General features: G+C 42.0%; 7 protein-coding genes across 9 annotated transcripts; 2 read left to right on the forward strand and 5 right to left on the reverse strand.

Moving 5' to 3' along the window:
* Nucleotides 1-111: 111 nt before the first annotated feature.
* Nucleotides 112-1970, reverse strand: LOC133850100 (sorting nexin-29). The gene has a single exon (XM_062286082.1). The coding sequence runs from the start codon at nucleotides 1843-1845 to the stop codon at nucleotides 253-255; it is 1593 nt and encodes a 530-aa protein (XP_062142066.1). The 5' UTR covers nucleotides 1846-1970; the 3' UTR covers nucleotides 112-252.
* A 286-nt stretch (nucleotides 1971-2256) lies between these two features.
* On the forward strand, nucleotides 2257-9301 carry LOC133850094 (polycomb protein Sfmbt). Of its 3 annotated transcripts, none has more exons than XM_062286073.1 (7): nucleotides 2257-3065; nucleotides 3790-4681; nucleotides 5760-7094; nucleotides 7155-7404; nucleotides 7471-8018; nucleotides 8081-8499; nucleotides 8856-9301. In XM_062286073.1, exons 1-7 carry the CDS (start codon nucleotides 2922-2924, stop codon nucleotides 9186-9188), a joined length of 3921 nt encoding a protein of 1306 aa, XP_062142057.1. In that variant the 5' UTR covers nucleotides 2257-2921; the 3' UTR covers nucleotides 9189-9301. The 3 variants fall into 3 exon arrangements, with proteins under 3 accessions (XP_062142057.1, XP_062142058.1, XP_062142060.1); XM_062286074.1 differs by having other exon boundaries at nucleotides 2258-3065; nucleotides 8081-8427; XM_062286076.1 differs by lacking the exon at nucleotides 3790-4681 and having other exon boundaries at nucleotides 2929-3065.
* A 1817-nt stretch (nucleotides 9302-11118) lies between these two features.
* LOC133850097 (NAD-dependent histone deacetylase sirtuin-1) lies at nucleotides 11119-15739 on the reverse strand. Its single transcript, XM_062286079.1, has 3 exons — nucleotides 14851-15739; nucleotides 13520-14364; nucleotides 11119-13394 (listed from the first exon to the last, which is right to left on the reverse strand). Exons 1-3 carry the CDS (start codon nucleotides 15285-15287, stop codon nucleotides 12010-12012), a joined length of 2667 nt encoding a protein of 888 aa, XP_062142063.1. The 5' UTR covers nucleotides 15288-15739; the 3' UTR covers nucleotides 11119-12009.
* A 556-nt stretch (nucleotides 15740-16295) lies between these two features.
* On the forward strand, nucleotides 16296-18054 carry LOC133850104 (dnaJ homolog subfamily A member 1). Its single transcript, XM_062286088.1, has 3 exons — nucleotides 16296-16508; nucleotides 16570-17019; nucleotides 17080-18054. Exons 1-3 carry the CDS (start codon nucleotides 16440-16442, stop codon nucleotides 17755-17757), a joined length of 1197 nt encoding a protein of 398 aa, XP_062142072.1. The 5' UTR covers nucleotides 16296-16439; the 3' UTR covers nucleotides 17758-18054.
* Nucleotides 18055-18385: 331 nt separating this feature from the next.
* Nucleotides 18386-21033, reverse strand: LOC133850099 (zinc finger protein 569). Its single transcript, XM_062286081.1, has 2 exons — nucleotides 19476-21033; nucleotides 18386-19412 (listed from the first exon to the last, which is right to left on the reverse strand). The coding sequence occupies exons 1-2, from the start codon at nucleotides 20880-20882 to the stop codon at nucleotides 18852-18854; spliced, it is 1968 nt and encodes a 655-aa protein (XP_062142065.1). The 5' UTR covers nucleotides 20883-21033; the 3' UTR covers nucleotides 18386-18851.
* An 894-nt stretch (nucleotides 21034-21927) lies between these two features.
* On the reverse strand, nucleotides 21928-23468 carry LOC133850275 (glycogen synthase kinase-3 alpha). Its single transcript, XM_062286324.1, has 2 exons — nucleotides 23327-23468; nucleotides 21928-23265 (listed from the first exon to the last, which is right to left on the reverse strand). Exons 1-2 carry the CDS (start codon nucleotides 23328-23330, stop codon nucleotides 22127-22129), a joined length of 1143 nt encoding a protein of 380 aa, XP_062142308.1. The 5' UTR covers nucleotides 23331-23468; the 3' UTR covers nucleotides 21928-22126.
* Nucleotides 23469-23848: 380 nt separating this feature from the next.
* LOC133847185 (probable small nuclear ribonucleoprotein G) lies at nucleotides 23849-24346 on the reverse strand. The gene has a single exon (XM_062282041.1). The coding sequence runs from the start codon at nucleotides 24148-24150 to the stop codon at nucleotides 23923-23925; it is 228 nt and encodes a 75-aa protein (XP_062138025.1). The 5' UTR covers nucleotides 24151-24346; the 3' UTR covers nucleotides 23849-23922.
* Between the last annotated feature and the right edge of the window lie 2028 nt (nucleotides 24347-26374).

Here is a 26374-nt window from a genome sequence, read left to right on the forward strand (position 1 = left end):
GAATGTTATCGATAACGACTGTTCAACGCATCAAAAGCTATATCGAACTGTTGTTCAACTTACATGTAATCGATAACGACAATTAAATATTGGCGCTCATTCAAAGTGAAATGTGTACTTATATATTTATTTAATATCAGCACTTGGTGACTGTTTACAAAGCCTACATCCCATTTATACAGATTTAAATAATAAACATAACAAAATACTTTTCAATATCATTTCGAGATTGGTCCAATTCGGTTGTCCTCGCTATCGCTCCCGGAAAAATGGGAACGCCTTTTGCAGTTCCCCCTTCGTCTTGCAGCCTTCCACCTGAGGTAGTGTCTCCACAATATTGAGCAAATATATTTGCAATTGCTGTCGTCGTTCCTCCACAAATACAAGATTCATATTGCCGAAATGCTTCTTGGGCGGAAACTCAATGGAACTAATGTTGGGGTGAGTGCGCAGCAAGGATTTATGCAATTTATTAAATTCATTGTAACGTCGAAAGAGCGTCCAATGCTCTAACTGCTGGCGCATTGTGATATGGATCTCGTAAACATAATGCGAGCCCGAGCGCTGCGTCTTCACGAGTTTCACCTGTGGAATGGTTATCAAAAAGTTGGAGCAAAACGATGAAGCCGGATCGATGCCAGTTTCATTGAACTGTTTGGTTAGGCGACGAACCAATTGACGATTCTGTCGCGTCAATTCGGCAACGCGTGTCTCAAGCAATGCACATTTTTCATTCAAACGCATCACTTGGTCCTCCAATACAGCTGTATGTTGACTGTTGCTAGCTCCATTCGCCGAGGACGATGACTTGCTCCACTGCGATGAAGTGTCACTGCGATCTTCAAAGAGTTCCTGATCCGTAACTGTCGTTGTTGTGTCCGAACTCGTAGGATACACATCGGGTAGCGGAGTCTTAAGAAATTCGAGTTCTGGTTCGATGGGATCACATGGTATTGTTACACGTTCTATTTGTGTGCTGTGTTCCAGCTGCAACTCATGCTCGACTGCATCTTTTGATATGATTTGCTGCACTTCGAGCATTTCACGCGGACTCAGCGCACCCAACAGATCCTCGGTGGATGTTGCACACACAATGGGTCGCTCCACCGCAGATGCTGTACGCCCTGTTTTTCGAAGAGATACTGGAACAGGTGGGGATGAGTATATGATGGGTTCCTCTTTGACCACATTAACTGCTTGCGAAGACTGACGTTTGGCTGCGTTAAGTTCGGGATTCTCAACATTGAGGGCGAAGAGCACATCTTGGAGACTGCCAATAATGTCGGGCAGTTGCTTGGCCGCCTCCTCATTGAGCAGCAGCGACCAAGGAGTGTAGTAGCGTTGAATTTGCGACTCATCACTCAGCCATGTAAGCAGATGACTGTGTAGTCGCTTCTCATTGAGCGTAGCACGGATGAAGGCTCGTCCGCGTCCATGCTTGGTCCATATTTGTTTCAGGCCTTCGTAACGCTGTCGTTCGTGTGGCGTTAAGTGCGATTGACAGAAATCCCAGAATGTGTTTTCTCCCCCGCTGTCGCCTGCTCCACCTCCTCCATTGCCATTGCTACCCAAAACTATTTCGTGCATATTTTGGAAGAGCGTAACGGCAGACAGCGAAACATTCAAAGATTGACGCAGACCATAGGCGAAGGTTTCTTCCAGAGCTTCACACAACTCCTGCACAACATCGTCACGCTCGGTGGCCAATTCCCGTTTTCCACTATAATTTTGACTTGTTTGTTGCGCAGTTTGCTGCAGGCGTCGAAATATGTCCTCGCGACGTTGTCCGAAAGTGCTGCCGTTTAACGCGGCACGAATGGGATCTGGCAATGCACTTTCTGGCATTATTTTCTCCAATTTACGCACAATGTTTACTATTGCTTGTTATTGTTTCTAGACTATTTATTTTTCTTTGCATTGTTTGTAATGGAATGATACATTGAAAAACGTCACTGAGATTCAGAGTCGTAAATTGTAAATCGAAATCGATATTATCATTAAACACAGTTCATATAAACAAAATGATTTCGATAGGATTTTACCAGGAAATTATTTCAAATTCTTACCTAGTTACATAAAAAAAACATAAGCAATTTAAATTAAACTGTTGTTAAGTTTATAACTTATTGTAATTAATTAGAGTTTTGTTCATAATTCAGCAATTAATTGCTTATCGACTTACGATTTCCAGTTTTATTTTGCAACACTGGCGGCTCCACGCGATTCTACTAAAATATCGGTAAGTTGCAGACGAATCAGATTTACTCATCACCAATCATCGCAACACTGGCATAAAATTTGCGCGTAAAAGAATGCCAAAAACTTGAATAATTGTTGAAATAATTGCAATTGCTACACAATACAATCAACAAATGTGCCGACAAAATTAACATAATAATACTACGTATTTGCTGTGTACAAAAATGTAAGATTTTCATTCGCGCGACAGACTTTTGTGAGTTTTCTTTTGTGTTTTGCGTTCGTCGTCTGCGCGCACGGTGCGCTTCATTGACTTTTTTGAGACGAGTGCAAAAATCGTATAAAAGCATTTGAAATTAAACAAACATAATTTTAGATTGCCTAAATTCAATTGCATTGAATGCGAGTTCTTAGTTTATAAGTTTTAAATCAGCCAATAAGCTAATTAAACCTCAAAAAAATTGTTGCGGCAGCTGCGCTTCAATTACACAAAAAAAGGAAGAGGGCAAGTAACAAACAGAAGCGCAGAACTCGAAAGCAGAGAAACAACAGCGGAAAGAAAGAAAAAACAGGCACTGTGTGGACCGTTGTCCATATGGTGCAGGAGCCTGTTTATGTGTGAGTGCAAATGTGTGGGTATTTTGCATTTGCAAAATTAGCATAAACAATAAAAAGTGCAGCGACTGAGACAATAACAATAATAACACAAGCACACATACGCAATGAATCCAGCCGAATTGCGCATGCTGTGGATGAGCAGTCAGTATAATTCCGAGCGCATTTCACTCGAGGATGCGGCCAATTTGCTGGGACATCCGACTGTCGGACTCTCGGTTATGGAGGATATGACACACCAGCCAACTTTGGTAAGTTTTCCAGTCCTTTTTGTTATTATTGTCCCTTCTTGCAATCAGTGTTGTGAATCCCTATTGTGTTAGTGTTGAATAGTGTCCTCGCCTCGATCTTGTCAGTGTTGCATAGATAGTTCCCCGCCTTGTTGCCCCTTTTATCAAGCCCAAACTCTATAGGTTATCCATTGACTTTATTTACTTGGGAATTGTCCAAATTCAAAGGCAAATGCATATTTAATTACTTTACTAAATGTGCTCGATTTTTTTCTTTTGTTTTTATTGTTGAGCTGAAACTAGAAGATTGAACTTTTATTAGGCTTATTCAAAGACTTGATGAGCTTGTACATAGGTGAAATTTTGCGTTAATAAACCAGACTATATTTAATAATAAATCAAGCAATTTTGAATTGTTTTTGTAAATAAATGCCCATTTTTATACATAGTCTATATGTCTTGTGTTTCTGCTTTTGGTTTGAAAAAATTGGAATTTGTTTACTTATTTCTTCTACTTTCTTTTCTATGATTTATGTATTGGTTACCGTTACGTTACACGTTCCGTATCCATTCTCAACTGTCAACTGTATTCAACTCTGCCAATCTCAACACACAATATCAACTGACACAACAACAACAACAACAACAATGAACACACAACAACAATAAAACCACCTCCATCTCAACCACCACAACTATAACTAAATCACCACCACCACGAACTACAACCGATAATTATCGAAAGGATATGAATCCCATGATGAGCATTGTTGGGGGGGATTTCACGGGACAAGCGGCTGCTGCTGCTGCAGCCTTGGGCGTCCAGCCTGCCACATTGATTGCGACGAACACAAACAATCTGTATGGCTTCGCGCACATGGGTGGATTGCAGCAACAGTTGTTGCAGCATCAGACGGCCGTCTTTCAAAATTATGCCGAAGTCATGGATGGCGTCGATGGCAGCAATGTGGCAGCCCTTATGGGTGTTGATACCTCAGCCACCGCAGTGGTGGATGATGATCAGCAACAGGTGTATGGCCACCAATTGGATGACACCTACGATGATGGCGGCGCCAGTGGCGGAATGTCGGATCTGGAGCCGAAACAGGAAATCATCAATATCGATGATTTTGTGATGATGAACGAGGATAATAATTCCTATGATGGCACTGATTTTATGACATCATCGGACAAGGACATATCACAATCCTCCTCGTCGTGCATGACCAACATGCCCAATCATGATCTGCTCGTGCCGCTGGGCGATGGTCTGTTGCATCACAAGTTGCTGGGCACCACGCATGCTATGATCAATGCGGCAGCGGCGGCAGCAGCCTCATCATCCTCAGCGTTGACTGGCGTGGCTGGTGCATCGAGCAGTGGAGGCAACAATGCGTTTGCCAACATTCTGGTGGCCTGTGATGAAGCGGCCACGAGTGGTAAGGCTGCGGTGGGTAGTTGTGGTAAAGGAGGAGGTGGTGGCGCCAGCACCAGTTCCGGTTCAACATCGATGCGGGCGCAACGCAAGACGCGTAAAATTGAGCCAGTGAACAGGCCAGGACTTGTGCTTAAGACACCGATTGCCTACAAGGGCAACATTGATCCCTCCGTCATACCGATACAGAAAGATGGCATGGGTAAGGTTTTCACTTCCCCTTTTTTCACTGCGTTATACTTTATGCTATTATTTCATTTATTTCGCTAAAACTACATTGAAATTTATTAGGCGAACTGATCGACAGACTGACTGATTGACTCAATCATAAACCGTTAAGCTAAAATGTTGGTTCTACAACATAAAGCTTTTTGGAATGCAGTTTCCTAAAAATACCAATACCCCAAATCTGCTTAAGTAGCGTTCTTAATGTGAGGTCTAGATGTGTAGCTGCATTGTGTCTTAGAAATATAAATGCATTCGAATTTAATATGAGTAAAGTATTAGGAGATTCCCACTCAATGACATTCTCTTGCTTCGATTTCATATTTTTGCAAACATCAAATCTTTAATACTCTTTTTATCATACATTACTATTTAGAAAGAAAAATATTTTTTATGAATGTTGTTAATTATTTTAATTTGGAACCATTCACAACAACATATCTTGACTTTTGAGCTATTTTTGTAGTTTAATTAACAAAAAAATCTTATTAATGGTTACATAAATTGAAATTATTTCATATATTTGGGTTTTTCTAAACATTTTTCAAATTTAATGGTATATTGTTATTTGTTAAAATGTGTAAAAAAATATGAATCTTTCTAAATAGTTCTTGACAAAAGCTTAAGTGCAAACACACTTACATGTGTATGTAATACTTACATTTAACCAAACGAAATATTGTTATACATTTTTATTTTTTTATTTATTATTTATTTTTAATTTTTTTTTAAATACATATACATAAATGCATTATTTGAATACATGCCAACATTCGTGTTGTTTCGGAAAAAGCCGAATAGTTTCACTTATTCCATTCATGTCCTTTCGTTTATACGCGAACGCACACATTCACACCCATTTGCATTTTCGAATTCGCATTCCGCCCACCAATTTTTTTTTTTCCCATTCACACAGACTAGGTTTTGTAGTTTATTAAAAATTATGATTCGGGTATTGTTAGGTGTCGCAGTAATTCCCAAAAAAGTATAATGCGATTAACTATTTTTAGTAATTGATCATTTGCTAATTATGCAATAAACTTTTTGTTTCGCAGCTGTTTGTGAACGCTGTGGCGCCATTGGAGTAAAACACACATTCTACACTAAATCAAGGCGTTTCTGCAGCATGGCTTGTGCACGGGGCGAGCTCTACTCGCTGGTACTCAATAGTAAAATGGATGCGCCCAGCAATTCACCAGCACCTGCCCTCGACATTTCCGACACAACTGAACAGGAACAGCAGGAGCAACAACTGGAACAACAACAGCAACAATCGCAGTCGCAGTCGGACGTTGAGCTAACGTTGCAGGCGGCACATATCAAGAATGCGAATTATCGTTTTCGCATTACGGATCAGTCAAAGATAACACAACTGAATGGCTTTGGTGAGCCAATGTCTCTGGGTGGCGATGCCGCTGCCAATAATGTGCAGATGGCCACAGATGAAACGATTGCTGCACTCAATGGAGGCGCTGTGGGCGATGCTGCAGCGCCGCCAGCGGAGGCGAGTGGCAGCAGTGATGGCCTTGGGAGTGGCAACAACAGTTTTGTGAATGCAGCACCAACGCCAAAGGCGTTGCGACTATTTCGCGATGTCTTTCCGCAGGAAGATCTGCCACAAATACCCAAATTCGAACGTCTTCCGGCGCCCTGTCCTCAGATGGAGAAGATCATCAGCATACGGCGGCGTATGCATGATCCAACACATTCTTACGACTGGATACAGAGGTTGGGCAGAGAGACTTTTCAGGCAGCGCCAGTTACGTGCTTCCCCCACGCACCCGGCTACGAGGTGTGGGACAATATTGGTGTGGGCATGAAGGTGGAGGTGGAGAACACGGATTGCAATAACGTGGAAATCATACAGCCGGGCCAGACTCCAACGTCGTTTTGGGTAGCGACCATACTCGAAATCAAGGGATACAAGGCGTTGATGAGCTACGAGGGCTTCGATACAGACTCCCATGACTTTTGGGTGAATCTCTGCAATGCCGAAGTGCATTCGGTGGGCTGGTGTGCCACTCGAGGTAAACCTTTGATACCGCCACGCAGCATTGAGCATAAGTACAAGGATTGGAAGGATTTTCTCGTTGGGCGTTTATCGGGAGCACGCACATTACCATCGAATTTCTATAACAAGATCAACGACAGTTTACAGTCGCGCTTTCGCCTTGGTCTGAATCTCGAGTGCGTGGACAAGGATCGCATCTCACAAGTGCGTCTGGCCACCGTCACTAAGATTGTGGGCAAGCGTCTGTTTTTGCGATACTTTGACTCCGACGATGGCTTCTGGTGTCACGAGGATTCCCCTATTATACATCCCGTTGGCTGGGCCACCACAGTGGGTCACAATCTAGCCGCACCACAAGACTACCTCGAACGCATGTTGGGTAAGTTGTTTGCGTGCTTCCTCCTCTAACCTAACTTCTAATCCGTCTCTCGCTTTTTAGCTGGTCGCGAGGCCATGATCGAAGTGCACGAGGATGATGCTACCATCGAACTGTTCAAGATGAACTTTACCTTCGACGAGTACTATCTGGATGGTAAGACAAATGGCTTCCTCGAGGGCATGAAGATTGAGGCTGTGGATCCACTCAACCTCTCTTCCATTTGCCCCGCTACTGTGATGGCAGTGTTGAAGTTTGGCTACATGATGATACGCATCGATTCGTATCAACCGGATGCCTCAGGGTCGGATTGGTGAGCCGTCTTGCCTGCCGTAAAGGGAATGTTGTATAACCAAGACCTTTTTAATTTCCATTTTAGGTTCTGCTATCATGAGAAGTCGCCGTGCATCTTTCCGGCTGGCTTCTGTGACTCGAACAACATAACCGTTACACCGCCCAACAGCTACGAGAATCGCATCTTCACCTGGGAGGCCTATTTACGTGATACAGGTGCTGTGGCGGCTGGCCAGCATTTGTTCCATCGCATGGTGCCCGATCATGGTTTCGAGGCGGGCATGAGCTTAGAATGCGCCGATCTAATGGATCCACGTCTCGTCTGCGTTGCGACGGTGGCTCGCGTTGTGGGCCGTCTGCTCAAGGTTCACTTTGATGGCTGGACCGATGAGTATGATCAGTGGCTGGACTGTGAGTCCGCAGACATTTATCCCGTTGGCTGGTGTGTGCTTGTGGGTCATAAGCTCGAAGGACCACCGCGCGTCTCTCATCAGCAACAAGTCAAGGCAGCGCCCAAGCCCAAAGTGCAGCGTAAACGCAAGACAAAGAAGGGAGCTGGCAATGGAGCAACGGCAGCTGCAACAGTAGCAGCCAACAACAAGCAGCAAACGCATGACAACAATATGCAGACAGGTAAGTTTTACATTTTTTGTAATGATCCGCTGGACTAACTCTTATTTTACTTTCCATTGCAGTGAAATCACGAACAATTGCGCTGAAAACAACGCCACATCTGCCAAAACTGAGCATTAAGTTGGAACTGAAGCCGGAGCATCATAATGCCGCTTTCTATGAGAACAATCAACCCGAGGATGAGGACGAGGAAGATGGCGTGGCAGAGGATGATCCCGATGGCGATGGCAGCACCAGTCACATGTCCGAGCAGTCGACAACGCACTCGGAACAGCTGATTGCCATCACTGCTGGCAGTGCAGCAGCAGCAACAGGAGCCGGAGCTGGAGCTGGAACAGCAGTTGGAGGAGCAGCAGCAGCAGCCAGCACGACGGTAACACAGCCTGCAGCCGTCAGCGGCAAAACAATGGTAAAGAAATCTTCTACTACTAAATCACCTGCGCCACCAACTGTGGGTCGCAAAGCCACTAGCTACATTGCGGTGAGTACTTGTGGGATAATAGTGCGTAATTGCTTGTAGAACCTGCAGACTGCCTGCTCTCGCCTATCTCTCTCCGCCTGTCCGCCTGCTCGCCCCACTCGAACCGTCTCCAGCTGCTCAGCTCGAATTCATTTTGTACATAACTAAAATATCGATTACCAAAAAAACCATCAAATCAGATTTGCAATTTGTATATAACTTGTATATATGTATGTATATTTTACGCACTGTTATTTTTGGTACTTGCAACACAGACTCATCCAAAACCCACACATTCATCCAGCTAGCTGCCTGTAATTCCATCCATAATAACCGCTTACTCTATTAATTATTATTGTATTCTATTTCGTCCCCAGAACTCGTCAGTCACAAACAGCAAGTACATTCCCCGTCTGGCCGACATCGACTCGAATGAGGCGCAACTGGAGCTGATGCCAGACTCGTGGAATGTCTATGATGTCTCACAATTTCTGCGGGTCAACGACTGCACCGCGCACTGCGACACCTTCAGCCGCAACAAGATCGATGGCAAGCAGCTGATGCAATTGACCAAGGATGACATTATGCCGCTGCTTGGCATGAAGGTGGGACCTGCGTTAAAAATCTCCGATCTGATTGCACAGCTCAAGTGCAAAATAAATCCCAGCAAGGCTCGATCACACAAGACCAACAAATCACCATTTTTATAGTGCGGAATCGCTAAAGTTCCCAAATTGAAAGAGAAACACAAACAAAAATGGAGATCTAAACCGTGTTTAACAGAGCCAAGCGTATATATTAAGTATATATATTTTTTTTTCAATACGAACACGAATGTTATCACCGATTATCAGATTATGATTCTATATAGCTGTATATATAGATATATATGATACAGTATTTTGTTAGCACTTGAAATCGAAACACATACGTTGCCTATAATGGATTCCATGTCCATATACAGTTTGTATAACTAACTCAAGTCTCACAGCGCGTTATATAACTAGATATACAGATAAATATATACATAGGGATATATAGTCTTTAGTCTTTAGCGTACACTCATGTTATATCAGTCAGAGTTTCTATTAATGGGATAAAACATTTTTACCTTACACATAACTAACACACAAAACAAAAAACATATTTTTATAATAAGCCAGACATTTGAATACACACAATTGATATAAGCTCGGGTTAGGTTTGCTAATTGTACATATACATATATAGAAGGAAAGAAATTGTATTCTACAGTTGTCGTCGCCTCATGCCAATAATCTAATAAACAAAAAAAAAAGCCAGCATCTCATGAGCAAAACGCATCCAGTTAAGCCAGAGCAGCTAGAGCTCCTAGTCCGTAAGCCAATAGAATAACAGCTCAATCATCAAGGAAGCAAGCGTCCCCAACGTTTCTAATTATTACTTTCAGTCCTGCAATCGCATGCATTAAGTACGTACACAAAAACATATATATATACTTCGTGAGAAGGCAACCTTAAAATTAGAATAATGTTGTACGTAGGTAAAATAAGAACTATCAGTTAAAATGTCTAAAACACACATTTACCTAATAAAAACGAATTCAAAATTGCAACTAAAACTATCAAAATGTCCTAGTTTTATTCAAATATAGAACTGAACTGAAAAGTTGATCTAATTAGGGCTGCTGTTAGATGACCCTGTTAAAATTGTCGCTGTCCGGAATGCCAATTTAGCCTCTGCAAAATTTCCTGAGTACCAGGCGAACAGAATCAGAAATCAAGCGACGGCAGTACAAAATGTAAAGTTTACATTGGGCGCCTGCGCAGCTTCTGTTAAGCTGATCTGTTAAGGGCCACTGTTAACTGCCGCTGTGAGCACTCACTGTAAATGGGGCAACCGTATTTTAGCCATAACTCGGTCATATCCTTAAGGATTTTTGAAAGATATACTTTTTTGTACTCTGGAGGACCAGCACTACCGATTGGCAGTCAAAGATCTTAAGGATTTTATCAAAATGTTCGCCTCAATATGACAAATTTTTTCCAAGGGGGAGGCATAGAAAAAATGGCAAAATGTCGGAAAATACGCCGTATCTTGGCCATTTGAAGGACGATCAAGAAGTCCTTTGGCATGATGATAGCTCTAGTCAATACAAACCGGTTGACAAACCAAAAAGAACGAAAGTCCTGTAAGCAGCCAAGTTACAAGGACATTTTTGTACACTAAAAATTGCGTATATCTCAGCCATATCCTGCCTGATCCTTGCGAGTCCTGTGTCAAACGAAGCATATTGGTGTGGACTATCATCCTGACAAACGACATTCAAATCGTCCTTGTAGTTATCGAGTTATCATGCAATTTGTGATTTTCACATGTTCTCTTAAGCACTGAGGTTGAAAAATTTTAAGTGTTGGATTCTTAGATGACCTCATATATTTTGATGCCATTCGATAGAGTTGGTGCTCGCGATCGTTGCAATGTGTATCCTTTAAAAATGTGACAGGATATGGCTGAGATAAAGTTTATTTTCTTGCCGTTTTCGCTTGTTTCAACTTTGCACATGCGCAGCTTAGCTCACCTTTTGATTAACTGAAAAAATACCCCAAGTATCATATCAAATGGCTTTTGTAGCTGCTCAACAACTTTCAATAGATTGATTTATTATTATTATAATATTATGATTTTGTTTGCTTTTTTTTTGTTGATATTAATACAATTATTATTACATCTATGGGCTTATAACTCTAGTTTACAATTACGTTTGGTGGCTATTTATAGTATTTAATATATATTTGATAATTATGCTAAGTTTTTGATTAAACATTTTTTTAACACGCACACCAACAATGCTTGTCGTCATTGGCGCTAAGCTTCTCTGTGTGTGGGTGTGAATACGACTGTGTGTGTGTGTATGTGCTTGTGCTTAGATGTGAGTGAGTGTGTAGGTGTGTGTGTGAGATGAGTGCAAATGTGAATATGTATGTACATATATATATGTATGTATGTAGCTGCCATAACCGTTAATAAGAGTGTTTAAGGAAAAGAGAAATTACAAAAAAACAAGGATGCTTATATACAGGGTGTTTTGTCCAGCTCTTAGTAAAGTATATATTCTAGCTTATATATAATTATATAGGTGAATAAGTGTGTGTAGAAAGTTGAGGCAATTTGCGCTAAAAAGTTCTTCTCTTGAAAGTTTCCTTCTTTTTTTTTTAAAACTACGTATTTATAAAGGCCTCAATAACAACTTAATGTGATAATAATATTAATAATATAAAAAATACTAACATTTACATACAATTGTGTTTGACGAATAAATATGAATACGAAATGAATATGATGAATGTAAAAATTGCATATCTGTGTAGATGAGTGTAGAAAATGGAGGAGGCGAAGAAGGGGAAGAGTATGTGATGCCTCGATTGCATTTGGGTTCTTTTTGAGCTTCTCTAGACATAGTTCACGTGCTCTCGTGGAGTAAAGAAATATATAGGCGACGCATTAAAAGAATAAATATTAAATTAATAGCCGGGCATTTGAATCAACAATTTAGACAGCTGTTGTTGGAGCAGCAGTTGCAGCTGTTCCCAAGCTGGGACGTCGCTTTTTGATGGGTGGCGGCGTTTCAGATTCAATCGCTGGCGAATTGCACTTGGCCTCGACTGCCGGTGATAGCGATTGCTCCACTGTGTCCGCGGTGCTGCGGCGCTTATTGCTCGGACTGCTATTGCAAGCGGGTAGAGCGCTGCTGACTGATACGCCGCTGGTGATTTCGGTTACCAGATGCGCCTCCAAGGCGGGCGGCAGCAGAGGCGATAAGGGCACTGCATTCAGATCGCAGGCATCCTCATCGCCGGCCACCACATTGCCAAAGAGATCAGCGCCACGTCCAGTCGCCAGTCCATCATCATCATCGTCGTCGTCATCATCATCGCTGTAATCATTGTCCCAAAACACCTGTGCACCGGGAAACACATACGAGCTGTGCTTGCTGTGGCAATAGAAGGTGCCAGGCTGTAGACGCTCCGCTGTCGTCTGACGCTTGCGCTGTGGCGGCGTGGGCGTTAAGCTGGGTGCCGCTGTCTTTGTTTCCACCATCATATTTGTGTCCAAGTTGCTGACATAGGCGTGAGCATTGTTGCTGGCATTGGAGAACTCGCCCTGCTCAATGCCGCTGTCCTTGGACGAATCAATCGACAGATGACGATAGCTGGCTGTGTTGGTGCTGCTAGCGGAGATCGAGCTGCTGCCGCTGCCAGAGCTGATGGCAGGCGGTGCTACGAGGCGATCACAACTTATAGCCGCCGTTTCATTCAACTCGACCAGAATATCGCTCTTAATGCGCTCGATGGCCGCATCGCGATCATCGGCGACTGGCGTTGTCTGTTGTGGAGTCGGTTGTGCTCGCTTGTCCTGCACCGTTGCTGTGAATGTGGAAGACTCGAAGCCGCTGTCGGAGCAGGTGCCGGCCGAGGAGCCAAGCAGATAGTCTGCTGATCCATTGGACTTTAATGATTGTGTATCCGTGTCCAGTTGCGATTGCTGTTCACTTTCCGAGCGGCAGTGTCGATGATGATGATTGTGATGATGCAGGTGGTGATGATGCAGATAGTAATCTGCTGGCGGCATTAGCTCCTTGGTTTCACGTAGCACAGCATCGTCATAGCACAACTGCTTCCAATCATCGTCGTTGTCGCTGGCCGATAGTCGATGACAGATCTGATTGATAATCACATCTGAGTCGCCCAGCAGCTCAACATCGAACTTCAAATGATGCAGCTGCTCGCGGTTGATCAGAATCTGCGGCACCGTTGCTGGTATGCTGCTGGGAATGTGAGCGACGGGACGCACTTTGAGTGAGGAGCCGATCACAATCAACAGATCACACTTGTCCTTGTCCGTGGACATCACTGTGTGATATTCATCAGGCAAACCTGCAAACCAAAAATTACATGAAATCAGTCTAGAGAGCAGGGATTGCAATGATTCTAAATTATCTACTTAGAACACAAAAAAGAAAATAAACTTGAATTTATTATTATATTCGCTTCCTGCTTACCTTCGCCAAAGAAGACAATGTCGGGCTTCATGATGCCATTCTCGACGAGCTGCTTCAGCTGCTCCTCGGTGACTGCCACTGAGGCATCCACACTGTGCTCCACATTCGGCTGACACTGTGGGCAAACGGGAATGCGCTGGGCAAAGATGTCCGCTCGCAATGCATCCGCATTGCACTTATACTTGCACTTAGTGCAAGAGGCCGTCGAGAAGGAGCCGTGGCATTCGATCACTCGTTGAATGCCAGCCACACGTTCCAGCGTATCGATGTTTTGCGTGTAGTTGCGCAACAGTTTCCCCTTCGTCTCGAGCATCTTGATGAAGTGATGGCATGGCGACGGCTTAAACTCACCCGGATAGATCTCCCGAGCGAATTTGTAGAACGGTCGCGGATCCCGTTTGAAGTAGTTGATGTCAAACATGGCCTGCGGATCGGGTAGATCGGGAAAATCGTGCGCCAACCGCGCATAGATGCCGTTGGTGGAACGAAAATCGGGTATGCCACAAGACACTGATACTCCGGCGCCTGTGAGCACAATGATCTTCTTTGAATTCTGCACCAGATCGATGACATCATCAAAGGTATTCACATTGTTCAGCTTATTGCGCCGCTTTGGTTCGTTCAGCAGATGCGACAGATAATCCCACAACACCGACTCATCTATGTCCGCCGGCAGCTCGGAGGCAAAGTGCGGCATTATGCTGGCAATCACCTGACGAGGCATGCGTCCCAAAGCCGAGTGGAGTTCGCGCTGCTGCTGCCAACGCTGCCAATCGCTTTCGCTGGCCGAGGAGCAATCCGTCGAACTGGAGGAATCGTCATCGTCATCATCGCTGTTGGCCCAGCTGTAAATATAGCATTTACAAAAAATAAAACAATTAAAAAGATCTGTCTAATTATTTATTCAAATTTTATTCAAACTTTAAAATAAGTATTTTCTTCAACTAATTTTAAAATAATTCTAAAATAAATTTTGTTTTTAATTTTTTAATTTTTAGTTGAATTTTTTTTTTATCTTTTTCAATATTTAAATTTATTTGCGAAGTTTAAGATATGTCATTCTAATGCACTTATAATAAAAACTTTTCAATAAAATTACAATAATTTAAATTTAAAAATTAAAAAAAATATATTTACAAAAACTATTTTTTGTGGATTTTTAAATTCTAATTGTTCTCTAAAAATATAGAATCTTATTGTATATTCAGTATATTATAGACGTTATTTCTCCTATAAGACAGATAGCAAATAAGATTTGAAAATAAAAATATTCCCTAAGTATAAAAATGGTATAAAATAAATTTATTTTTTAATTTAAAAATAATTGCTACCTTGACTTGTAATCCTCGTTGTCATCCTCATCCTCATCATCTTCATCATCCACTTCAGAGCAGGATTTCTCAAGACGTTTCGATGTCGGTTGCTCCATTAAATTGTTGTCCGTCAGTTTTTTGGCATTTTGATTGGCGCCAATTTCTTGTTCTGCCATTTGAGGCAATGTTTTTGTTTTGATTTCACTATTTGCTTTTGGTTGCGGTTCGCTTGTTGCTGTCGTTGTTGCCGCTGTCGATGTTGTTGCTGTGGCTGCTGCTGCTGGCTTCATGTTGTTTGTTGACAGAATTTCAGCGCCAAAATCAAAATTTGTCGGCGATCGGTCAAACATAATTAATGCATCATCATCTCGAGGAATATTGACGTCGCAAACATCGGCCAGCTCTTTGGCATTGATGTGGCCGAGTCGTATTTCCATGTCCTCATACTTTTCCATTATTTTTCCAGGCGCGCAACACTCAGTTTTTCTCGCCCGTCCGTATTGCTTTCGTCTCTGTCTGCTTCTTGCCACACACACACGCACTCACACAGGCGCACACACGTTCACGCACAGCACTGCGCACACACACACCACCACAACAATCGAGTTGTTTCGATTTCTTCTTTTTGCTTTCACGCTTTCCGTTTTCTCCGCTCTTTCGTTGATACACACACAAAATTTTTACGTCTCTACTTTGCATCCATTTTTACTTGCGTGAAAAAAATCTTCAGTTGTCAATTAAGCGCAATTTTTTTTTCTTTAACACTTTTTTTTCGACTTTAAATTAATTTTTTAATATTTAATTATTTTTTCAACTTAATTTTAGCGAAAATTTTGCGTAAAATTTGAACGTAATCTCTGGAAAATTTTCCGAAGATATGACGTACAAAACGTCTAGTGAGCCCAAAGCGAATGTTGGAATAAATCGTTAAATTTCACCACGCCCAACGTGTACTCGAAACTGGCTACGTGAGACGATGAGTCATTTAGTTTTTTGCTTTGTTACACATTTGGTCACACTACATATCTTGCCATTCACACAAAACGTAAACAGTTGCCATTATTAAATTCAAGTTAGACTAGCTCTTTGGATATTAAATAAATTATTCTGTTTAGTTTATTTCAATAAATTAATTGAAAAACAAAAATCATATAAATTAAATTAAGAAAATGGCACTGCAATTTTTGAACTAACCACATTTTCGTAAAGTACGTATATTGATTGTTTTTGACCATTGCTTGAGGTAATATTAGAGATTTATTATTACACTCTTTTTTAGTCGCAATATTAAGTTTCTGTAGCAAGTTTGCCAGAAGTTTGCATAAAGTAAATAAATAATTGTTATATTAAGCAATGCAACTGCACTTTTTTTTGAGCAGTTACATAGCCAAAATGTATTGCATATTTTTATGCGCACACAACAGCTGTTTTTACAGCTGTTTTAATTCGAATTCCCTTGGAAAGTGGGACGAACAACAACACTAGCTCAGCAATTGGAAAATAACAAAAACAGACGCAAAACAAAAAATGTTTTGAGCAACTATTATAGTGTCATAATATTAACAAAATTTACAGTACAGCTGCAATGTGTGTTTAATTTCGGACCAATGGACAAAATGGATTTATACGCCATTCTTGGCGTCACCAAAGATGCGCCTTCGGAGGAAATAAAAAAAGTAAGTACGTTACTTTTCTTTGGATTCACTTTATGCTAATCATATCTAACATTATAATTAGAATTATCGCAAATTGGCCAAAGAGTTTCATCCGGATAAGAATCCAGAGTCGGGTGAGAAGTTTAAGGAAATCTCCTTTGCATACGAAGTGCTTTCCGATCCGGAGAAGCGCCGCATCTACGACCGCTATGGCATTAAGGGACTGCAAGAGGGTGCTGAGGGTCACTCTGATGCCTCGGACTTTTTTGCCCAATGGTTTCCATTTGGCGGGGCTCCAACGGCCGAACGCACTCGTCGCGATGGACGCATTCTGGTGAAACTAGAGCTAACGCTGGAAGAGATCTATGTGGGCAGCAAGCAGGAGAAACAGGTGCAGTACAAGCGGCAAAAGCTGTGCGACAAGTGCAATGGCGACGGCGGCCCAAAGGAGGCGCGTCAAGAATGCGAATCCTGCGGTGGCGCTGGACATACAGCCGCCTTCACATTTATGGGTTTGAGTGCCTTCGATGCGGTAAAGTGGATTTAAAGCTCAATGCATACGGGAATATAATTGTTCCTTCCATTTCGACAGGTGTGTCCCACTTGCGATGGCAGGGGATTCACTATCAAGGAGAAGCTACGCTGCAAGCTGTGCACAGGCAGCGGCTTCGTGGAGCAGCCCATGCATCGCAAAGTGGACATTGAGCCCGGGGTGCCGCACATGTTGAAGCTGCCCTTTGCCAACGAGGGACATCAGCTGCGCAGCGGACAATTTGGTGATCTCTATGTGGTCATTGTGCAGGCGGAGCACACATTATTTCAACGCCGCCATGCGAATCTCTATATGCGCGACTTGGAGATCAATTTAACCGAAGCTCTGTGTGGCTACACGCATTGCTTTAAGCATCTGGATGGACGTAATGTGTGCATGACAACGCAACCAGGTGAAGTGTTGCGTCACAATCATATCAAGATGATGCGCAATGGCGGCATGCCAGTGTTCCAGCAGCCCACAGATCATGGCGATCTCTATGTGCAGTTCAAGGTACAGATGCCGCCCAATGATTTTGCCACCCAACCGCAGTTGGCCATGCTCGAGGATTTGCTGCCCGCACGGGAACGCATCGCTGTTCCAGCTGGCGCCGAAGAGGTCAACATGACCGACTACAAGCCACAGGCGCGTCAGGCACGCCATGCGGAAACCGACGACGATGATGACTATCACGGTCAGTCACCGCACTTTGAAAGTGTCCAATGCCAGACGACTTAGTTGTGGGCTTCGGCATATCCATGGCTATTGCAGTCCCAATATCTGCTCATCGATAGCTGGCGTTTACTGCCCCGACTGGGCGTGGATGAGCTGTGCTTCTTGGTGCCGCTGGTCGTCTTGCTATGCATAGTATTATTTTTCATACAGGAATGTTTGCTGTGAACACACACACACATCACAGCGAGTGATGCAAAATTTTACTTCTTTTAGGCCCCTTACCTTACCTTACCCCCAAAAACGAGAAATTAGCTTAGCTAAACTGCAATATATGATTGTCATACAAGTGTTATTATTAAAGACCCCTCCCCATCCAGACCCCTCAATGTAGTGCTTATATTAGAACTATCCTCAAACATTCAACTTAACTTGCAAAGTTAGCAGCTAGTAAAATACAAAATAACCAAAAACAAGAGATCTTTACCAACTTCGGTGTGCCGAAGCTTAAATATTCAAGCAGTGTTAAGTCAAAGCTATCTAATATTAATGTTATATCATAAATAGCAAATCGATGGAATGAAAACTCAACTAAACGAATTGTTGGGCTTAGCAATTTGTGACCAATTAGAAAATCCAGTTTTCCCTACATAAATAAATATGTGGATGAAGAAGAATGGATGTGAAGTTTTAGAAGAAATTCGTTCGCAGTTACGAAATACTTTATTCCTGTAATAGTTTCTATATCAACTAAGCGATATAGCGGTCCAATTTAGCATACACTTGGCAAGATTATATAGAACAATATAGCTGGGTTTCTGCACCTGAATCCAATTTAGTACCAAACCGCAAATCGTATGATATACTGAGTCCAAATTCCAAATATGTATCTGTAACAATTACATGGTATAGCAATCCGAATCGTCCAGCTTTAATCGGAATCATATAGAAACTCTGCTTGGGTATTACAATTTCAAAGAATAGTTAGCTAAAAAGCATTCGACTAAAAATACACATAAATAAATGCCTTATAGCTTTGTTGCCAACTAAAATCTCATATTATAATTATGATAGTATTCTATGTTTATTAGATCTAATTCCTGACTTCATGCAAATTGGTTTACAAATAAAAACATATATAGAAATTGTCTAATCTACATCTAATCCTGCTGTTCAGCTTGAGCTTCTCTCTTTCTATGTTTCTTCTTTGATTTATGTGGCTTCTGATTCTGTTCAGGCATCTGCTGCTCCTGATGCTGCTTGCTGATGACTCGCAGATCGAGTGCAGCATCCACATCTGCTTGTGCTTCATCCTCATCATCTGGCTGTGGTAATGCCAGCATATGCTGATCCGAACTGCTCGAGTGCATCTCGCCGCAACGCATTGTCTTGGCGTCGGCAACCTGCTCGGCGCTGACCTTCATCAAAGTGAGATACTGATTGTACTTGGCATAGTTGCGTCTGCCCGTCTCATCGTTCATCAGCACCTGAGCCTGCACATGTGACTTGTCACGCATTGTCTTCAGACGGATGTGCTTGGTGATGTCCCAGCGCCAATTGGAGCGATACGAGCACAGCGAGCATTCGAAAGGTTTCCGATTCAAATGGCCAACGATGTGCACATGAAAACGCGATGCGGTGGCTGCCCAAAAGGTGCAGTGGGGACACTTGAACACCTTCTTCAGCGCATCTGAATCCTCGGGCTGCAGTGGCTCTGTGACCTGCTTGGCGTTGGCATCTATGAAAGTAGTTGCTCATATGACATAAGGTGTTCGTTAGCTTACCTCTCCATAGCCTGGTGCTGTTTCCACGCCGTAATAGCTCGTCTCGTTGCGATACTCCTCCTCGTTGACCTCCTCTTTGCTGTCCGAGTCGCCGCCCAGATTCGAGTTGCTGCGCAGCGCTGGCTCGCATTGCTGCAGATGCTGGACCAACTCCATGGCATTCGGCACAATCTGATGGCAATGGGAGCAGCTAATGGGTGGCAGCTCCGGTGAATCGTACCACTTCTCCGGACTGGAACTGGATTCGATCTTGAGCTGCTTTTGTGGCGACTGCTGCTGTTGCTGTTGATCCTGTCCAAAGCGTCCCAGTGTCACATGGTGATTCATCTCGTGTATAGTCATAGACTGCTTAATGTTGGTGCTGAAATCGCAAACACTGCACATCAAATAGCCATTGGTGCCATGATTCCTCGTGTGCCGCTCCAGATTCCATTTGTACGGCGAATGAAAATCACACGAACCGCATTTGATCAGCGGCATTGAATGATACTTGACATGCTTCTTGAACCTGGCACGAATCGGTGTGCTATAAGAGCATTTCTGGCATTGATATTCATTGGCGTTGCTGCTGCTGCTGGCCGAGAGATCCAGCGCCTTGGTTTCCTCAACAGGTGCCAGTGACAACTCATCGGAATCGGAGCTGCTCATCTCGGCATCCCGTTCCACATCCTCGCTGGGCATGGTGGGCGGCAGTAGGCACATTTGGAACTCAAAGGCCATCGAGAATATGTTGCCGCTGCGTGCAACCAATTGCTGCAACTGCTGCAGCTGTTGCTGGCGACTGAAGGCCTCCACATTGTTGAGCAGCTGCTGCTCCAGCGTCTGCAGTTCGTTCTTCAACTGTGTCAGCGATGGTGCAACTGGCGCAATTGACGCTGGCATCTCGATGCTCTCCTCGAGGCGTCGCTTGCGTGCCTCGCGATTGCAGTGACGTCGCCCAGCGGCACCGCTGCTATCAACATCGGAGCAGCCATGCACCATCTTCATGTGGCGCACCAGCTTCTGGAAGTGTCGCGAGGCATAGAGACACAATTTGCACTCGTTGATCACGATCTTTTCGCCGTGCACATCACGCAAATGCGACAGATGACTGCGCGGATTCTGCGTAAAGAACGCGCAGCTATTGCAGCTATAGTTGCGTCTAATCTTGCACTGTGGCAACTCCTCCTCGCTTTGAATGGTGGTGGTGGCGGTGTTCACCACTGGGAGCGCAAAGCTTCGAGTGTTGAGCAACTGCAGCTGTCGCTCCAACTGCTGGGCATCCAGCGGAGGATGTGTCGTAGTTGCTGGAATACTTTCTGCTAACTCACTGGTATCCATTCCAGTTTTAAAGACCGTGACTCCGCTGACCAGACTCCGCACTAAAAGCTGACTGCCAGCACGCTGCACCATCGAAGGCAATTCCATGCTGATTTAATTGGGATTACCAAATTTATTTAGTTCACAATTATTTCACGTTTTATTTTCGACGACTTTTTTTTTTTTTGCTGTTCACTTTTTTTTTCCTCGATGCTAACACTTCGAGAGCTCGTCACGAAATAAACACCACGTTTTCTCACCGTCAAGGCAATGGTCGACTTTTTGTTTTTGTTCTCGGTTTTTTGGACTGACAGAAAAGGCTACTGTGGTCCCCGGAACTTTCAGAGCGGTTCTTTCGACTCGACTCCCATGGCAAAGTCTACTTCTGGCTTGCAAAAGGTCTGTCGTCTGTTGTTTGTCAACAGTCTGGTTCGATTTGACCGAAATACCAAATAAATATGCTACGACTTCTACGCTAACTGATATTCAATTGAACTACTGAAAACTTTCAGAGATTTTCGCGGAACCACTAAAAATGTTGAAATTATTTAGAGAGCGAAATATGTAAATAAAGTAAATTTGAGGACCGTTTAATTAATATTTCAATTTTTCCATTTCTTTCTGGAGCAACAAGAACGCAAGTGCAGAATTCTGCAGAGAAAAAAAGATAACAATAACATCCTAGTCCAAGAGACAAGGAAGATGATTAGAGCTCAATTAGAATACCCTTTAAGTTGAACAATTATAAAAGTTCTGCAAATGAAAAAAAAATACATTTACATATCATTGTAATCAACTGAGAATATATTATAAATTCTTTAAGATAAGAAAATAACGCAGAAAACTGGGAATACTAAAATGTATGCAATAAATGGGGAAAAAACTGTAATTTTTTGTTAATTAGATAATCGAACGTAATAAACATTTTTTTAGCAAAATTATTACATTTTAAATGTTTTAAACTAAAATGAGAAATTAAAAAAAAAAAACATTTATACAAATATATTAATTAGGATAGTTTATTATATTTAAGTTGTTTTTTTCTTGTAAAAGTTGCAAGATTTAACCGACCAATCAAAGAACAATAAATACAAAAGAAAAAAAAAATATAATTTTTCAAATTGCAGCAATAAAAACTTGCATATTTTTACCAGGCCGTAAAAAGAAATACATTTCATGAACAAAATAACATAAGAGTAAGAGTAAAGCTTTTAGTTCATTTAGAACAGTTACAAAAGAATTCCAGATACTTAAGAGCGAGCTGGGTGTCTTTATCGCAAGCGAGTAATACTCACCCCGATCACAAAGGCAACTAATGTTAATACCTGAGGAATTATGTATGCCACTTAAAGCTAATCCTTCTCTGTTTTTATAATTTTCTCCTTCTCCTCCTTTTCAGCGATTTTCAACGGCAGCAGCAGCAACGACAAGCTCGTATCGATGCTCATCTCATGCGAACTGAAGTCGAAGAGTGGTGGCAAGGGGACACCATTTGGCATAGGTTTCTTCATCATTTCCATTAGGCGCAGCTCATCAAAACTGCAATGAGCACAAGCTCCCAGTGCTGAGATGCGTTCCTCCGAAGCGTATAGCAGGCAAAAGTTGAGCAGCTCCTGCAAATCGTTTGGGACTTCGGTCTTCAAGAGTAGCACCCATTCGGGACGTGTTTCGACGATCACCTTACTGACACCGCTTGCCTCCTTCATGCGTGGCGCCTGCTCCAAGCCATAGGTGCCCAGCGTGAGAACACAATTCAGCAGCTGCTCCCGATCGCTGTCAAAGTGCTCAAAGAGCGGAGAGCCATTGATGATCTCGGCCAGCACACAGCCAGCACTCCAAACGTCCACCGCAGTGGAGTAGTAGGCACAGCTGCCGAAGAGTTCGGGAGCGCGATAGAGTCGCGAAGATGCCGTAACACGAAGATCCGCGAGTTGCGACTGCCCGATGAAGAAGGCGTTGCTAAAGCCGCCGAGCCGCAGATTCATGGTCAGCGGATCGATCAGCAGATGGTCCAGCTTAACGTCGCGATGACAAATGCCATGCGAGTGCACAAAGGCCAGGGCTCGAAACATTTGATAGGCAATGATGCGCACATAGGTCAGTGGCATACAGCGATCCTTCTGCTCCAAGATGTAGCCCTGCAATGTCATGGGCATGCGATTCAGCGCCAGCAGTGAATACATTTGTATCGGTTCACCCAAACTGACATGTATGTTTTCGTACAGCTGCACAATGTTGCAGTGATCCTTCAAACGATTCAGAACGTCCACCTCGCGATTTAGCGGATCGTGTAGCACCTGCTTTAAAGCCACTATACGTTTCGATTTATTGAGAAGAGCATTATAGACATTGCCAAAGGAGCCCACATTAATCGGTTCGTGGACAGTGATCAAGCCGAACTGCGTGGACTCATCGTTGCCACTCCACATTTTGGCTATGTAAATTGTGCCGTCAGGTATTAAAGCCAGATTCGTGTTTATAGATTCCTCTGCTATTTTGTAGATGTAGTATTTAGTGAACTTTTTAGGCTACTTTTTATTCACTTTGCTTACCCATTTTTCTAAACTTGTTTTATTGGGCTGACAATAAAGTAACTAGCAAGCTGCTCTTTGTCAATTAAAAAAGTTGTATATCAAAAGAGCCGCAAATTTGACGTTAAAGCGGAAAAAGCGCGTAGTGTTGAAAAGCTTTGTATTTCTTCAACGAGTTTGGTCACCCTAATCGATTGCAACCGATTATTTTTTGTTTGTGAACAGTGTGACATAAATTGAATGGAATTTGACTATGGAAAACGTTTTGCGAGTTGTTTTTACAATGAAATTTGAAAGAAAATATGTATTATTAACTTAATTCATTGTTTTTCAGCGTAGTCGTGTTAATTATTGGCGCTTAAGTACTTCTTAAGATTTAGTTAGGTTAACTCCTCAATTCGAGTAGTTGATGTGTAAAGTAAATATTTGTTTAACTGGACGCTTGTCAGATTATTTAATTATTATTAAATCATTTAGGCAAATAAATTTAAATGCGGATTCATTTAATGAGTGAACTTCGAGTATATTAGTTTACAAAAGTGGTTGCATATGTATGTTTTCTTATAAATAAATACATAGTTCGCATTTAAAGTTGTGGAACTGCGCTTAGATTGTCGTCAAACTCTTTCCATAACCTCAACATTGACGATGCTATTGCCGCGGACTATCACAACGCCAATGCTGTTCTTCTTCTTCTTTTCCAACTCTACGGCTTCTTCCAGCACCACGTTCATAAAGGGATCGTATCCACGCAATATTCCAGTAACTGTGCGGGCGCCACTCATCGAAAGCATTATTCGCTTGCCCATGTATCGCTTCAGATCTGGAGCATGTGCTTTCGACATTTTGTTAAGGTTTTGTTTGTTGTTCAAAATCAAATGAACCAAGAAGGCCAAATCCAAATACGTGTTAGTGAAAAGGGTGACCGTTTTGTCGTAATTATCACTTGGTGTGGTGAATACCTATTTTCGTGGTGCACAGCAACTTTAATCGCAGCGTTGCCAGATCGAGCAATTGGCAAAAGGCACGAGAATAACGCAGTAAACAACAAAACTACGAAAGCGAGTTACCAGAAAGTCTGGATGTTTAAACATCACGTGAAAAACTTTAATAACAACATTTTTAGAATTACTAAGTTTGTCCACGTATTCACGTAATATATATAAAAAAAAAATAGTTATACCATATCTACATATGAGTAGTTAATTATAATTAACACACGGTGAACATTAAGTAGAATGACAAAAAGAATCTTGCGTCGCGAATTATGAATAAAAATGTTGCCTATCTTGAAGGGGCAAAACTTATAAGATTTTCAAATAAAATTCTTGCTTAATTTACTCACCATTTACGATCGACATGGATTCATTTTGCAATATGGTTTCTAATCCTCGCCTAAAAAAGATATACAAAAATTGTTGTTATAAAATTGTTAAATAATATAAGTTAGAAATATGAATTAAAAAATGATGTTAAATTCAAGTAAAACATCATTACAAAGACCAAGAAAGCACAGCTTAGTATTTCATTTGTTTGTCAGATTACGTTTTTGAGCCTGGTTGAAAGCATTCGCTCGCCAAGTTGTAGACAGAGACACTGTTATTATGTTGAATTTGGATTGGGGCTTTAAGGCGATAAGTCAGCCAATGTTTTGGGTGTATGCGACGAGACTATATACTAAAGAATGCAGCCATTATCATTTCCGGTTGCCACGATAAACTTTTACCAACAAAACTTTATGGGCAGCACAAAACAAACATGGAATCAGACAGCAAACTCGAGGGAGAGAGAGATAGAGATAGAGAGAAAGAGAGAGAGAGAGAGAGAGAGAGAGAGAAAAGAGAGAAGCTATTGCGGAAATGCCGCTTGCCATGCTTCTCTGTGGTTCAGAGTTGAAATTCATGTAATTCCATTAACACAGACAACTTCCGTTGGACGAGCAAATGACAGGCTCGCCTAATGGGCGACGCGTGTGCCACGACACAGAGCTGAAGCTCTGTCTGTGGATGTGGCTCTAGCTTTGAATGTGTATTTGGATGTTGGATTCTCTCTCTGTGAATGTGGCTTAGCATTGTGGCATATTCAGGCCCCGAAAAATATTCCAGCTACGAGTAGCAGGCTCTTCATTTTTTGGCCGCCAGCCAGTTGACGGCATTAAAGTTAAATACCCAAATTCAGATGGCATATTTTACGATGGCATAAACTGCAGCAAGTGCAACAGGTTTTTTCTCCCCCCTTAGCAGCCATTTTACCTTTGGAAGCTGTGAAATACGGCTAAAACGGAAATAAACGCCAGGCCAAAAAATGCCAAGTGTCAAGGGCTACGTTGAGTTATTCAGGATATCCTTTGACATCCTCGTTTACGGGCCGGGACCGTAGTGAAATGCTCGTCCGCTCTGGCATGTCAGTGTAATTACAAGGTGTTTGATTTGATGCTTAGAATCGAATAATTTATACGGTAAAATGGGATTGTAGTCTTTTTGTTGAAATAATAAATAAAACATTAAAATTTAGTTGGAAAAAAATTGAATTTTTAAATTTCTGTTATGCAAAGAAAATATTTTGTTATATGCGATTTAAACATTTTCAATTGTAAAGATGAATATTCTTGCTTTTGGAACACCAATAAAAATATTTATTCATCTTCATGAAGTATTGCAAAGAACACCATAAAAAGCATTGCATATCAGCAAGGCGCAGACTTTATTATGTTTCGAGACTGCGATTGATATGTATCTAATTGAAAATCCGCGCACAACATTAATTAACACAAATTTGTGAAAAGTAAATTTGTTGGCGTTTAAATTCTTGTTGACGAATTTCAAATCAGATCTATAATCTTTCAGTTATAGAGAAGTTTAAAATAAATAATTTTACTAAAAAGCAGACAAAGAAATTCTGTATTGAAAGTATATGATATTTCAGTTTAATTATACTTGAGGATTTTCATCTCCGACCCTATAAAGTAGCTTTAACTGTTCGATGGTATATTTTCAATAAAGTAATTTATCAATGTGCCAAATATTTCCTTTGGTATACTTCTAGTATTCTATGTGGTACTTTCATTTG

Source organism: Drosophila sulfurigaster, chromosome 2L, assembly GCF_023558435.1.
Source record: "Drosophila sulfurigaster albostrigata strain 15112-1811.04 chromosome 2L, ASM2355843v2, whole genome shotgun sequence".
Taxonomy (NCBI): Eukaryota; Metazoa; Arthropoda; class Insecta; order Diptera; family Drosophilidae; genus Drosophila; species Drosophila sulfurigaster.